The following is a 16,857-nucleotide window of genomic DNA, read 5'->3' on the forward strand; positions in this document are numbered from 1 at the left end:
CCCCTCCAAAGCACAGTTTCCAGAGGAAAAAGGAAGCAGTTTGATGACAATGTCTCTAATAGCATTAAGACTAGACATAGAAGTAGACACCGGTAATGACCACCCCCTGGATCCTTGCAATGTAGGGAAAATCATCCATAAATCCTTTAAGAACGTGGTGGATAACATTAAAAGGAAAAGAAAAAGTCGATTCACTATTCTGTGTAATTTTGGCGAAGGAGCTGATCGCATTATTGAAAACCTCAACTCGATTTGTCCTAAATTAAATGATTTCATCCCGAATTACCGTGTCTTCCGCATTGATGTAATCAAAGGTTCTCCCACAGATCTCTTAACGGAGGAGATTAAAACTAATGCCATATCTTCTATTACAATTCTCGAAGCATGTCGTCTTTCTAAGAAGGATGAGAAAGATAATCTGGTCCCCTTGAAAACTGTTCTGATCACATTCGATGAACAAGCTCTTCCCCAAGATATCCAATTCTACTACAGACTGAACAGAATGACACCCTACATTCTACCGCCTAAATTGTTCTACGGATGTGCTAAGCATGGTCATGTGAAAGCACATGTATAAATCCTAGGTGCTTATTCTATTGTGGAAAGCCACGTGAAAACCAAGATTGTCCTGATAGACCAAACTCTCCTCTCTGTATAAACTGCAAAGGCCTACACTGGGCTGTTGATAAACAATGCCCGTTGTACATAGAAAAAAAAGTACGCAGAATCTCAGCTCAATTTGATTTAAGCGTTTAAAATGCGGCTTACTTATATAAAAAGGAGAAAGCTTCCTCCCAAAGATTACTAAACATTGACTCTGCCATTTCATCTAACCTTAAAAATTCTGATCCCTCTTCTCCACCCTTTAACTTTGCAAACTTCCCCTCGTTGGGTGATGCGGATCCTAACCCTATTCTTTCTAGTTCAGAATACATACAAAAGTTCAGCCAAGCTGTTAATAGGTCCCCCTCCCACCCTAGAACATCAACCCGTCTTCCTAACTCTACGTCTCATAAGAAATCTCAAACCCATACTAATTCTCAATCGTTCTTTCATCTCTACTCTCGTCCATCTAGTCCTTTTGGCAAAAATGTCTGCCTTCAAAATCTCTCAGGAAACACTACGCCCCATCCTTTTCAACCTTCCTCTCCCTCATCTCCTCTACCACATTCCATGGGAAATAAAATTAATGAAAATGAGCTTAAAAATATTATTTCACCCCTCATGATGCCACTCCAACGTTTTTCCCCTCTATTATTCGTCCTTAGTGGTGCGTTCTTTACTCAATCCAATTACTCACAGCTCAATAACATACATCCGAATTCCTCTGCCTCGAATCCTTGACCACCGCTATATGCGTCAACAATGGATATCTTTGAAAAGCTAAGAATTCTGCAATGAAACTATCGTGGAATAAATAATGAAAAGGGTTCCCTAGAAAGAATCAGTCACAATTACGACATTGTCTTATTTAATGAAACATGGCTAAAAGATAGAAATTGATTCTTTCTAAAGAAGTTTAATATTCTAAGGAAGGACAGCTCCACCGGTATTGGCGATGGTCTGGTTATTGCTGTCAGAAGTGATATTGTTTTTTCTGAAGTTAGAATACTGCAGATTCCAAATCAGCTAGATACTCTTGCTATTACTTTCCCCTCAAATTGGGTTGACATATTAATAATAAATATTTATGGCAATCCTAGAACTCTTGTTAATGTTATTATCTGGAGTTCCTTCTTTGACTCCTTTTCGAATGACTTTTCATCTATATTCATGGGTGGTAATTTCAACTGTCATCATCAATTCTGGGGATGCCATAGAGCTTGTCCGGCTGTAAATAAATTGTATAGTTTGATTCAAACTTCCATCCTTCTTATTTTAAATAATGGATCATTTACATGCTTTACGCGTTCCAATCAATCTAAAACTGCAATCGATCACTCCTTGGTTTCTGGTAATCTTTCTTTCTTGTGGTCATGGAAAGTTGAAAATGATGAAAAGGTAGTGATCACTTCCCTATTTCTACAATCATTGGTATCTTTTGTTCATATCAAGAATTATTTTTCCACAAACACAATTTAAAAAAAGTTTCTTGGGACAATCGAAAAGCAACTCTTGAAAAGTCTCAATTTGTTTTTGATAAAAATAATACTAACCCTACGTTAACTCTTCAAGCATACCATGAATTATTTGATTTCATAAATAAAGCTCTTCACATAGCAGGTCCTAAAATCGAAAATATTCCTTAACGTGATTACCCATGCTTCCCGCCATGGTGGATTGAGGAATATTTTAGGTTGTAAAGACTTAGGGAAACGAAACTAGGCAGAACCTTTCAATCTCCAAGAGATGCGCCTTGTCACTTCTAGCACTAATAGCAAGTCCTCACCAGGATTGGACAAAACCAATTACGAAATCATTCGAAATGTACCAGATAACATCCTGAATCACTTACTGGATATTTATAATCTAATCTTAGATGAAGGTTCATTTGCCGACTAATGGAACAAATTTTTAGTTTTTCTTATACCAAAACCTTACTCCCATAAATTCCGTCCTATTGCTTTAGCTTCTTGCCTGCTGAAATGCATGGAGAGAGTAGTTACTAATAGATTAAACGTCGAAGCAGCTTACGATAGGGTGATACCTAATATTGTAATAGATGACCTGGTTAAATTGGACTTCCCCTGAAAATATTGTAAGTGTTTCAAAAATTTGACTTCAGAAAGAGATATATTCTTCAGAGTAAACGACAAAAACCTAGGATATTACAAATCTAAAAGGGGCCTCCTTCAGGAAAGCGTGTCAATCCCAATCCTTTATAATATATATACTCTAGATATATACAATCACCTACAACCACTGTGCAAAATTTTACTGCATGCGGATTACATTGTCATATATTTCCCTTCCAAACACCTTAATGAATGTATTCAAATCTTACAAGAAAGCTTAAATACTCTCCAGACGTTTTTGAAATCTAAAGGACTAAACATTTCTATTGAAAAATCTAAATTAGTGGTCTTCTCCCAAGATAAATCCCTCCCAAATGACATTCCAATTACGCTTGACAACCAGTACATCTATTCAGTATTCGAGATTGAATTCTTAGGCACCATTTTTAATAGTTACCTAACTTGGGATCCTCACTTTAAAGTCCTTCATGAAAGAGTTATTATTATCATTATTATCTTCGTGAAAAAGTTATTATTATCATTAAATTTTTGAGAGGAACTTGGTGGGGGGGGGGGGAACTCCAAAATAGAGTTTTAAGATTAATCCTAGGTTACAGAATTTCTACTCCCATACCCGTGATGTTTGCAGTACTAAAAGAACCCACTTTATTTTCGAGAATCAAATTGTTCAATAGAAGATTCATTCTAAAAATATTTTCCATTGAAAATCATCCCTTATTCCGTTCTTTATATAATCTCGATCAACTCACTCGGAAAAAGATATAGTCAACTTAAGAGAAGCTTTTCCTCTCCTGGATGCTTTTAGCTTTCTCAATAAATACATTTGTAATGCCATGAATTCCTGAACTCCTTTAAACTACCTTCTAGACTATAACATACAATTTGAAAACCCTAATATTGATTTTGAAATGGGAGAAAAACTACAAAAAAGTACCTTAATTGATATGGAATTCAGGAACTTTATGGGTATGCATCATAAAAAAGACTTTCTATTTTTTACGGATGCGTCTCAAAGAACTGAAACTCAGAATACTGGAATTGGTATCACATGCCCCGCTATTCAAATCTTAAATAAACATGAAATATCGCATTTAGCATCTATTTTTACATCTATAAAATTAAAAATCTTCTACAGCTAGCAAAAACTCAAAACATTGTTATTCATATTTACTGGAAACCCGCACACAGAGGGATTTTTGGGAATGAGGTTGCAGACGAACTGGCTAAATTATTCCATAAAAATAATTCTACTATGAAAAAAGGAATGTAGGTCTATATTACTTCACCAATTATTTCTCTGAAACTCCTAAACCATGGTTCATTCAATCTAACCTGAAAAGACAGAACATAGTGAATTTATCACGCATTAGAAGTAACCACTATTACTGGGCCGACGGCCTAGTAAGAAAAAATTTGTAAGACTCTATTTCATGTCTATGCGGACATGAAACGGAGGGCATGAATCACCTCGTATGGGCTTGCCCTCGCTTTTTTGATCAACACAAAATTTTAGAAAAATGTTTAATTAAAAATAAGAAATTTCCACCTTTCTTCGTGGAAACTTTTCTTTCTAACCCATAAAGGTACTCTTCTCAATTAATTATAAAATTCCTAAGAACATGCAAAATATCTCTATGAGCTATACGCTTTCGAATATTGCTTTGCTTATATGCCTTCTTATACTGCTTTTCTTACTCTCCATGCTTTGAAAACCACGCTTTAAACGACTTGAGAATCCCACAGGACTATGATTACCACAGTTAAATCTTAAATACTTAAACTTCCCGCGATAAAATGCAAGCTCACGCTACTACTAACTCTATCTACAACACAAAATGCTATCTATCTATTGGATACCCATTGGACAATGGAACCTAATACTGACTCCAAACCTGATTGCAATGGCTAAATAGGTCTCGATTTTATCAGCAAGGGATGGCCACAGCAGTAACCTGGAAACCCCTACAGACCTAGAGCTAAGAAAAATCCTCCAAGAAGAAGAAGAATAAGAAGACCCTTCCGCTATGCACTCCACAGCATGTCATAGTGGCATGACGTCACAATATCCCACCACTACCGACCCCATTTTAACCAGGGCTAGTTATTGTCATATACAACATTGCAATGCTCTCTCCCTCCATGTATGACAGGGCTCATTACTGTAACATTCGACTTCGTATTACTCGGGGCATTATTCCTGAAATGTCCCTACTTTAAAAATCATGTGTTCCGATTGCCTTCGAATTTTTAGAGTTTGTTGGCCTATGCGATAGTAGTATACCCACCAATTTATAGACTTTTACTACCATCCCTCCTCGATCTACAGGGGTTGAAATTTGTATCCCCCGGGCAAAGCGGGTATCATCAAATGTTCATAACTTCCTGTCTACACATGAAAATTGAATTTGTTATGAGTGTAAGTAGTATAAAGTGGGTACGAGGGTTGGGTGAAAAGTTTCCGGCCTGACCTAGAGATGGCGCCAGCAAAAATCATTTTTAGCTTGTATTCTATAGTACTATATCTCACTAGGAAATGGAAAAATCAGAGAAGCGTGCGGTCATTACATAATTCTATTTAAAAGGCCTAACACCACTTTAAATTAAAGAAGAAATGGATTCCACACCGAAAGACTCTTCTTCATCATATTCGATGGTTAAACAGAGGGTTTCTGAATTTAAGAAAGGTTGCACGAACACTTCTGACGAATCACGTTTAAAACGCGACGCTGAGGTCGCAACTCCCGAAATGATAAAAAATTCATTACATGGTGATAGAGGACCGCATATTGAAGATAAGTGAGATAGCTGAGGCTATCAGGATGTCAACTGAGCGTGTACGCAATATTTTACATGAACATTTGGGCATGGAGAAGCACTATGCTAGGTGGGTGCCGCTTTTGCTAACAGTTTATCAGAAATCGTCGACAACGCACCTCCCCATAGGTCGGTCGTTGCGATGGTTAAAATCAACGAATTGAAGTTGGAATTGCTCCCCATCCATCATATTCACTAGATTTAGCCCCCGGCAACTATCATTCGTTCCTTAACCTCAAAAAATATCTCGGAGGTAAAAAATTTCAAAGGAACGAGGAAGTCATCGATGCTGTAAATAAGTATCTTGAGGGACTTGAGGAATCGGTCTATAAAAATGGCATCACTGCATTAGAGCACTGTTATGAGAAATTTATTGGTCTTAAGGGAGATTAGGTCAGGCTGGGTCAACTCCCATCGACGCGTGTGATCACACATACTTTTGTAGTTATCCAGCTCCTTGTAGATGGCTCTACTGTAGGGGCATAAGTGGGGATAGTATTTTCTTTAAATACCTTGAGTCCGCCATTCTAGTGTTCGTTGAGGTTATGGTTTCGTCAACAAACTTCAAATTTTGCTAAGTTCAAAAAAGTTGTGTCTCGTCGTATGAAGTGAAATCATTGAAATCAGGAAATGGAAAAATAAACAAAGTTAAAGTAAATTGTAATGTTTGTGCTGTGCCAGGATGTCACTGATTTCAATTCTCTATTATAAAGCGAATAAATAAATGTTGAAAAAAGGTTACATTTCATGTGTTATGTAATTCTTCATTTATTGGAGAATTATTGCAAAATTGTACAAATTTATTCCGAAAAATGGTACACGAAACAGTATTCACACATTTTTCGTCTTAAATTTGTGTAATTTTGAATTCATTCGTTTATATTCTCTAATTTTAATTCATGCAACACATTACAATAATATACACATTCACGTGCACGAACACAATGATACGCTTTAGTTTTCTACCTCCTTGTAGATTGCGCTAGTGTCGCTATAAGTGTTCAAACGCGCCCATGGTAGTCGACCCAGCCTGAATTAGGTTGAAAAATGTAGAAACAAAAAAACGAATAAAGTTTTTTTTTCCTTATCAGGCCGTAAACTTTTCACCCCACCCTCATAAAGCGCGTTTTTTTAAACGATTTATTCATGGGTCTTGGTAAAAGTTCAAAATTTTCTAAAATTGACAACACGTCCTGAAAATATTTGTGAAAAAAAGTTCAAAAAAAGTAGTGTTTACGTAGGCTGCTGCCGTTATGACTTTTCAAAGAATCCCAATTTTTTATACAAAAAAAGTGGCTTAAAACCCTAATTGTAAAGTTTATATCTGTTACTTTGGAACCTGTTTATTGTTTAAAAAGTGCTCCAAATTTTAATTTGAAAAGATGCAATTTGAAGTAATTATAAAAAAAGAACTATCTTCTAGGCTTCTTAGGTCAAGAGTTATTTTTGATATTTCCAGCTAAAAAGTTTTTTTTAATAGATCTTCAGTGCATGTTCTGCGATTGTATTTAAGCATTTTGATAAAATACATATACGCAGCTGCAGTTTATTAGAAATATCCTCCCTACAGAGTGAAAAGTGACGTCAGATTTGAATAATGAAAATTATACATCTATGAGCTCGCACTTTACGATGACCAGTCCACTCACATTAAAAACTGTAAGGAATTTTTGTTTACAGATAATAGGACTTGGCGGTAATTTATGGAAAGTTACCATAAATATAATTGATCAAATTACCGTAAATTAACAAAAATGTAATAAATTTACGGAAATTTATAGAAATTTTCCAATTCAATTTTGGGGAATTTACCTCAAGTTACTATAAATTACCTGTAATATTACCATAAATTACTAAGAAATTTCATAAATGTCCGAAAATTTCTCAAAATGCTTCCAATTAGATTTTGTGTAATTTATGATAAATAACCATATTTACCTATAATATTACCATGAGTGACCAAAAAGTTTCATAAATTTGTGGAAATTTAGAAAAAATTTTTTAATTGAATTTTGCGTAATTTATGATAAATTACCATAACTTTCCTGTTATATTAACATAAATTACCAAAATACTTTTTAAATGTCCGCAAACTTATAAAAATGTTTCAAATTGAATTTTAGGTAATTTATGTTAAGTTTCCATGTTTATCTATAATGTTAGCATCAATGGCCGAAAATTACGATAAATTTCCAGAAATGTATAGACAATTCGAGATTAAATTTTGGGCGATGTATGGTAAGTTACCATCAATGACCTGTAATATTACAAATAACTTACTTACATTATTACCATAAATTACCAAAAACTTTCATAAATTTCCAGAAATTTATAATAATGTTCAAAATTGAATTTTGGGTAATTTATGGTAAGTTACCATATTTTCCTGTAAAACTACCATAAATGACCGAAAATTTTCATAAATTTCCAAAAATTAATTAAAAAATAAAACTTGAATTTTGTGTAATTTATGGTAAATTACCATAATTATCTGAAATTAATTAATTAATTATTAATAATTAACGAAAACTTCCATAAATTTCTGGAAATTTATAAAAATGTTTAAAATTGCATTTTACTTATTTATGGTAATTTAACATATTTACCTGAAAAATGACCATTATGAATGAAAATTTCCATTGAGAATTATTCTTTCTTATTTTAATATTCAACTACCTGGTTAAAAATCGAACTACTTTGTTCAAAATAAATTTTTTATGAATATTCATCATTTTCGTTGAATATTCCTCATCAGAGAGAAAAACTTAACCAGTTTTGTTGAACTGAAAATATAACTATTGCATTATTGGTTGAAAACTTTTATTTTTAATTGATAATTTACTTCTTAGTTAAAAATTAATTTTTTTGTTGTAAAAAATGTATAGTGTCGATTTCAAAATTCAACTATTTTATGGAAAATTCATCTTTTTGGGTAAAATATTCTTCTTTTTTTAACACTCATCACTTTTGCTGTAGTTTCAACTACGTTACTAAAAGCTTGTCATTTTTGGCTTAATTATCTGGAAGAAAATTGAATCGTTTGTTGAAAATTAATTTTTTAACTGAAAATTTTGTATCTGGTAGAAAATTCAACTATTTTGTTAAAAACTAAAATATTTCTTTAAAAAATTAACTACTGGTAGAAAATTACTTTTTGGTTCAAAGTTCATACTGTCGGGTAGAATATTAAACTTTTGTGTATATAATTGATATATTTTGTTCATAATTTTTCTTTATGGGTAGAAAACTAATCTTCTTTTTTGAAAATTAATCTTATTGGCTCTGGATTTCATTGTTTTGTTAAAAATGTCTTTTCTTAATTTAAATGGTAGAAAATTCGTTTTCTTTTTGTTAAAAATAAATTCTTTTAAACTGAAAATGTAAATATTCTATATTTCTGCTTGAAAACTTTTCTTTTTTAATCGCTAATTAAACTATTTTTCTAGAAATTGAAATATTGATTAAAAAAATCAACGACTTAGCAGAAAATTAACTATTTTGTTGAAAATCTATAGTGTAGGGTAAAAAATTCGAGGATTTTATTAAGAATTAAAATATTTTATTTAAAAATTGACTGCCTGGTAGAAAATTAACTTTTTTGTTAAAAATCTATTTTGTCGAGTATAAAATTCAAGTTTTTTGTGAAATTCATGTATTTTGTTGAAAATTTGTGTTTTTTCTTAGAAAATTAATTTTTTTTTTTTGAAAAATCATCTGATTAGCTGTGGATTGAACTATTATGTTTCCAAAAATGTCTTTTTCATTCAATTTAACTAGTATAAAATTCGCTTTCTTTGTTAAAAATGAATTCCTTTTAACTGAAATTTAGGTTAAAAACTTTTTTTTAATTCAACTACTTGGCAGAAAATTCAAATATTTCATTAAAAATTAAATGATTGATTAAGAAAATGAACTGCTTGGTGGTAAAAACCTTCTTGTGGAAAATTCATGTATTTTGTTGAAAATTCGTCTTTTTTAGCAGGAAATAAATGTTCTTTTTTGAAAAATCATTTTTGGTAAAGATACATCTTTTTATTATTTAAATTCAATTATTTTGTTAGAGTTAACTTTTTAGTTGAAAATTTAAGTGTTTTGTGGGAAATTCTCCCTCTTGGATTCAAAATACATACATTTATACCTGAAATAAAAAATATCAAATCTTTTGTGGATAATTTATCTTGTTTGTTTGAAAAATGAATGAAAATGTAATATTTCATTTTTGCTTAAAAACTTATATTTTTAAATAAAAAATTGGACTATTTTGGTAGAAAATTCCACTATTTTAATAAAAATTAAAATATTTTTTAAAAAATTAACTAAATACTCGAAGATTAACTTTCGGTGGAAAATTTATAGTGTCAGATAGATAATGAATCTTTTTTTTTCTGAAAATTTATCTTATGTGCAGCGGATTTGGCTCAATTACGATTACAATTTGGCTCAAAATACGTCTTTTTTTATTCAATTTGACTTGTAGAAAATTCGTTTTTTTTGTTGCTGAAAATTAATTATTTTAACTGAAAATGCAAATATTTCATTTTTGTTTGAAAACTTACATTTTTCAGTGGAAAATTAAACTTTTCGGTCACAATTATTCTGCTAAAAATGTAATTATTCTGTTGAAAGAATATTGGAATATTATTTATTTCAATCCCACAAAAGTACGAAAATACTAAAAATTTTCAAGGAATTTGTGTTATCATCAGAGAATAACAGAATTTCTTAACGTCTTCACAGACTACTTGGAGCTATGAATTAAAAATTGTTTTAAATTAAATTTTTTCTGAAAAAAGATTTTCTCATATAGCTTCGCTGGGAATCGAACCACAGAACTTCCCATTGCCGGTCGAATGCTTTCCCATTAGGCTACTGAAGATTTAAGAATCTCTTAACGTCTTTAAAGGCTAGATAAAGCTATTTATTTTTGAAAAAGTATTCTTCTCACGCTCTTAAAAATGCGTGTATTTCTGAACCGGCAATCGGAAGCTCTGGTGTTATATTTTACTATGTACACATACCACACTCTTATCTAAAACACCGCAGAGAATCATTCAAGTTTTTGAAAACAAGATTATACAAACATGAGCAATGAGAACAATCTAAAATTTTTTTCTCAATTTCGCCTCATAATGTCGTTGAGTAGTTAATCAAACGTGAAAAATAGGTTGATTCTCCGACCCAAATGATATAAATTAAGGTTTCGCGGACCATCAGTAGTGAAACAAACGTGTATCTAGAAAAAATGTTAAAAATTCGGTCTTCGATTTTTTTACTGTATTTTTTAGTAGTGATTCTTTTGGTTTCTATAGGGACCTTCGTTGTTTTCAGTATAATCCAAAGCCGGCCGATAACAAAATCGACAACCTGTGGATATGAGGTAACATTTTTTTATGATTTTAATAAAAAAATAACATTTTTTCAAAAATTTGTATGCAAAATCATTATAATTAATATAAATTATGAAAAAATTGCTAAAAATAGTGCTGCATTTCGATACGAGAACTTCAAATATTTTGATCGGTCTCGTTCGTATTCAAAAAATATTCTAAAACAATCTTCTCGTGCCAATAATTGATTAGTTGAATAAATAATTAATTCCTAACTTATACAGGTAGTGAAAAAATTTTATATCTATAAATCTAGATTTTTTAATTTTAATGAACTGTAAAAGATTTTCAATGATTAAAAAAGTAGTTATTATTAATTACTATCAATTTATTAATACGAAACATAAATAATGAAAATTCTATATATTATTATAATTCTCTTGTAATATATAAATATATTACACACCATAACCTTACATAAAATTAGTATGGAAGAAACAGTTTTTAAAAAATAAAAAAATATTTTCTAAACATTTCGAAAATCTTTCAAAGTTTGAAAATATTTATAATTTCTTCAAAACCTCGTAAATTCCTTAATGTCTTTTAAGATAACTTTAATCATTCCGAAAATTGTGAAAAATATTTCAAAAATTAATAGAATTCCATTTGAATCTTCAAGACTTTTTTCGACATTTTTAGATTTCTTTTGAAATATTTTTTTTTTTTTAATTTCCTTCAAAAATTAATTTTAAAAAAGATAAGTTCTTAAAACTTTTCAGAATTGCCAAAAATCTTCGAAGACTTGTTTCAAAATCTTAAAATTAATTTTTTTGAGTAAATATCGTCCTAAGTTTTACTAGGAATCTTGAGAACATTTTTTTATTATCTTGAATCGTTTTAAAATCCTTTAAAGGCTCCAAAATTGTATTTCACAACCTTATAAAATCTACATTTTGTTAAAAAAAATGTATCCGTTTTCGAATTAAAAATTATGTCTAAAATTTCTTTTAACTTTCTGATAATAAATTTTAAACTGATTCGAATTTTTCTTCGAATTTTTTTAAATCCTGCAAAAATAAAAAATTACTCTTGAATCTTTTAGATTTTTTTGGCAATTGTCGAAATCTTTTGATATGCTTAACAAATTTTAATAATCTTTTAAAATTGATTTTAAAATTTATAAATTAATTAATTAAAATAATTAAAAGAATGGTAGTCTCTGTTATGTAAATTTAGAAAAAAATGTTTAAAAACTTGCCTTGCAGTCTTACAGAAACTTTTTCGTCAATTTATGAAATCATTTAAAATGATGTGAAAAACTTCAAATTAATTTTTCATACAAAAAAAACATTACAAATTTTCCTAGAAATCTTAAGAAAATTTGTTTACTCTTCTGAAAATTTTAAAATACTTAAAAGACATCTAAATTCTTTGTTCGAATGTTTCAAAAATCTATTTTGGTTAAAAGCTTTCTGAAATCTTAAGTATTCTCTTAAAATTATTTTTAAAATGTACATAAAAAATCACTTTAAATTTGTTTTCAATTTTTTGAAATCAAGACATTTTAAAAAAAAATATCATAAAATACATTTATAATATTTATTTTTTGTTTGTTAAATTCAGCTATGTGTTATTTTAATCAATATCTTTTTTCCTTGAATATTCATGTGTTTTCTCAAATATTCAACTATTTGATTTAGTTAAGAAGAAACTTTTTTTTATTGAAAATCCATACTTTTGGTTTGCTCAAGCAACAGTTTTTTCCACTTTTTTCAAATTTCTTTTGATTGCAAATTTAATTATTTTTTTGAAAATTCGTTTTTATTTCACTGAAATCAACTGTGCCTTTTTTCAATCACAATTTTTTTCAATTTATGTGTTTAGTTTAAAATTTTAATTTTTCGGTTTAAATAATTTAGTTGGCAACAATTAAGTTGACATTTTTATTCATTCTTGTTTCAAATTTATACTTTTTCGTTTTAAAATTTATCTCTTTTGATACAAAAATCTATTTTTTTTTGCTTAAAAGTTTTTTTTTTGTTGGGAAATTCATCTCGTTTTGTCAACAAATCTTTTTAAAAAGATTCCACTTTTTTTTTGGAAATTTGTCTATTCTGGTTGAAAATATAATGAGTTGATTGAAGTTAATAACTATTTTGTTTGAAATTTGTTTTTTTATGGAAAAATAAAAATATGTGGCTCGAAAATTAAAATATTTGGTTAAAAATTAACTTTTTGTTGAAAATTTAACTGCCAAGTTGAAAACTCATCTTTTTGGTTTGTAAATGGTAGAAAATTCATCTATTTGCTTGAAAAGGAAGTTTTTTGATGAAAATTAATATTTTCTGTATTGGGTGCCAAAATAATCCCATAAGTGAAAATATGGGTTTTGCGAGTTTTAAGCGTTAATTAAGATTTTTTGCTTTGATTTTTCAGTTATGAAAGAATGATGAGTGATCCTTAACAAGAATAATTTTTTAAATAGTATTATACTTTTTTTAAGTGAAATATTTTTGCACTTTTCCCAATGTTAAAAAAAATTCATTTAAGCAATAATAAATTTATTCAACAACTATTTTTAATAACCTGAATTATTACCTCACTAAGTGAAAAGCGAACAAAAAGTAAAAAATTTCAGAAAAAAAACAATCTGGCATTATTATATATGAAGATAGTTATTAAGAATAATAATTTGTTTAAATAATTATATTTGTTTATTTGAATTATTTGTTACTAGAGTCTAATTGCAAAATGGACAAAAAGTTTTAAAATTTCAAAAAAAGGCAACTATGGTATTAATGTAAAAGACAGCTATAAACAATAATAGTTTGTTTAAAAATCATTCCGCTATACTAAATTAAATAATAACTCACTCCAAGTGAAAAACGGACAAAAAGTGAAAATTAATAACGCAATTTTCAGCATTATTTAAAGATAATATTATGCACAATAGTAATATAATAAATTTTTTTAAAAATTATTAACTATGACATACCTTGTGGGAATTTTATTTTATTTGCCAAAATAAAATCAACACCTACCTTCGGTACTGTATCTTTCGCACCTTAATGTCAAAAAACAAATATTAATTAATATAAATTAATATTAAAAATCAAATTATTATTTATAATCAACATTTTATATTATTATCAAAGAACAAACCTTAATATCAAAAAACATCAAAAATTCAAATACATATTTGTTGCGTTCGGAAATTTTTTAATATGTGAAAGATTAAGAAAAAATATAAAAGTATTTATTTTTTCAGAAAATGTAGAACAAAAAAATTCTCCACATCTGGAAATAATTGATGAAATTGAGGATTGAGCAAAATTATTAAAATATTTATTTTTTCGAAACATGATAAAAGGGAAGCTTTCTCACGTCAAAAAATGAATGATGGCATTGTGTATTGAGGATTGAAAAAATGTTTTTTTTTTTATTTTTCTTGAAAAATATTGAAATCCAAGGTTTGTTACGTCTGGGAATAAATAATAAAATTCAGGATTGACAAAAATAATGAAAAATTAATTTTTTCAAAACATGTTAAAAAAAAATAATTTTTTACTTATTGAAATTAATGATAAAATTTAGAATTGCAGATCGAGGATTGATAAAAAATATAATTTTATTTTTTCTAAAGAAATAAAGAATTAAGGAAAAAATATCAAAATATTTATTTGTGTTGAAGTCGACACTTTTTCACGTCCGGAATGTAAGATAATTATAAGGATTGAGAAAAAATATAGAACTATTTCATTTTTTAAAAGATATTGTAAATCAATTTTTTTGTTTTTCAGAAAATTAATAATAAAAATTAAGATTGAGAAAAAATATGGGATTATTTCATTTTTCAAATTCTTAATAAATTTAAGATTTTATTTTATTTAAAATCATTTTTATATTAACAGTAAATTTTTTTTTCAAATATTTGTAGGCCTGTGCAAAAGTCGATCCAAATAAACTAAATATTCACATTGTCGCTCATAGTCATAATGATGTAGGCTGGTTAAAAACAGTGGACGAATATTATTATGGAAGTAAGTATTAATAAAATTACTTTCAGAACTAAAACTAATTAATTAATTTCATTTTCTCACCTGTATATTTAATTAAAACTCATTCGTTATATCACTTATTTGTGCAAGATCAAAATAATATACAAAAGGCAGGTGTCCAGTATATTCTTGACTCGGTAATCCAATCTTTGCAAGAAAATCCAGAAAGAAGGTAATAAATTTATTATTTTTCCATTGATTATTAAAAATAATACTTTTATAAATCCGAGACTTTTATTTAAGTAATTTAAAAATACTTTAATATATGCTCAAATTTTTCAAACAGATTTATTTATGTGGAATCAGCATATTTGTTTAAGTGGTGGGATAAACAAAATGAAAAAATCAAGACAATTGTTCGATCCTTAATTAATGAAGGAAGACTCGAAATAATTGGTGGAGGATGGAGCATGAATGATGAAGCAGTGACTCACTATCAGTCTGTAATTGACCAATTATCTTGGGGTTTTAGGTAATTATAAAAACACTTTATTTATTTAAAAAAATATTACACGATTATAGCAAATATCGTATTATTTAGCTACGAAATTATTGGAAAGTGGAAAAAAGCAATCAAATCTGAACCGTGTACACTTAATTTTAAATAATCTTTAAAAATGATTATTCATTGAGAAATAGTTTGAAACAAAATATTTGCTTTCACGATTTTAGCCATAAAAAAAAATTAATTTTTTACAGAGAAAACATTAAAGTTGTGGAGAATATTTTTTCTCGAAAAAATATTTTAAGAAAATTTATCCATTTTTTTTTAATTCTTAAGAAAAGACAGTAAGAACAAAATCAATTACAAAAACATTTATTGAAAGAATTTTTTTTAGTTTTATAATATTTTGATTTAACATAATATTTTTTGTTTGAAATGACATTATTAATGTTATTATTCTGCATCTTAAAATCAAAGAAAAACTATTTTTTCTTTTATCTGATTTTTAGCACAACTTAAAAAATGAAGTCATTGTTGTGAACAGTTGACTAAATTTACATTTTTGTTGAACATCAAACGTTAAAACTAACTATAAAATTGTTGAAAATTTAAAAAAAAAAAAAAGATATAAACAAATTTGGACAACACACTCCTAAATGTCTACATTTAAATTTTTTTAAATTTTAAATGTGGTTTTATTTTTAAGATTTTTGTAAATGGTTCTTGAATGTTATTAAAACAAGTTAATAGTTGAAAACACGAAAAAAAGAAAAGGAACATAATTTTTAGATTGCCTTCTTTTTCCTGTTTTTATTTTTTTTTTTTTTAATTTGAATCTTGAAATTTAAGTGTGTTGTCCAATTTTTTTTTGTTTTTTTTTTTAATTTTAAAGAATTTTATACTAAAATTCTAACTTTGGAATTTAAAAAGGAATTTAAATTGTAATTATTTCTGAATTTGGTTTTTTTAACTTGTAACTTCTTTCATCTTTTTCATTTTGATACAACAATTTATTTTCAGTTTATTTTCTTAACCGTAGAAATTTTTTTTTTCTCACGCAAGTACATATTCTGAAAATACGTTTTCGTCTTTTTTCAAATGAGTCAAGAAAACATTATTCGGCATTGAAATGTATTCCATGTTTAAAAAAGCTTATCATGCCTCAAGCACATTTATCTTGTACATATATGTATGTATTACTCTAGAAAAGTGATGACCTACTTTGTAATATTAATGTCTTTTTGACAAAGAGAAAAAATTTTTTTGAATGAAGCAACTTATTTCTTTAATATGGTTTCAAATAAATGTTTATTTAATTCAAATAAATTTTTTTGTCCTAATTTGTTTGGTTCAGATGAATTAAAAAAAATCCCTTGTTTAAAATAAGTAAAGTTCTTGTTTACATTGAATATATATTTTTTACATTAATTAAAGATTTTTTTCAAGTGACGTAAATCTCTTTTTTACACTTAACCTCAAAATTGAGCATTCTTTATAAAAATAATGTAAAATATAGA

The 16,857-nt window shown here is 28.3% G+C and overlaps 1 protein-coding gene across 1 annotated transcript in view; it reads left to right on the top strand.

Annotated features, from left to right (window-relative positions):
- Positions 1-7,666: 7,666 nt before the first annotated feature.
- Positions 7,667-16,857, top strand: part of LOC117178571 (lysosomal alpha-mannosidase-like) — a 59,254-nt gene continuing 50,063 nt past the window's right edge. The window contains exons 1-5 of the mRNA XM_033369999.1: positions 7,667-7,748; positions 10,820-10,887; positions 14,775-14,877; positions 14,986-15,067; positions 15,182-15,367. Coding sequence (XP_033225890.1) covers positions 7,667-7,748; positions 10,820-10,887; positions 14,775-14,877; positions 14,986-15,067; positions 15,182-15,367 — 521 coding nt within the window. The remainder of the gene's footprint in view (positions 7,749-10,819; positions 10,888-14,774; positions 14,878-14,985; positions 15,068-15,181; positions 15,368-16,857) is intronic.

The sequence above is a fragment of the Belonocnema kinseyi genome, chromosome 8 (genome assembly GCF_010883055.1).
Source record: "Belonocnema kinseyi isolate 2016_QV_RU_SX_M_011 chromosome 8, B_treatae_v1, whole genome shotgun sequence".
NCBI lineage: Eukaryota > Metazoa > Arthropoda > Insecta > Hymenoptera > Cynipidae > Belonocnema > Belonocnema kinseyi.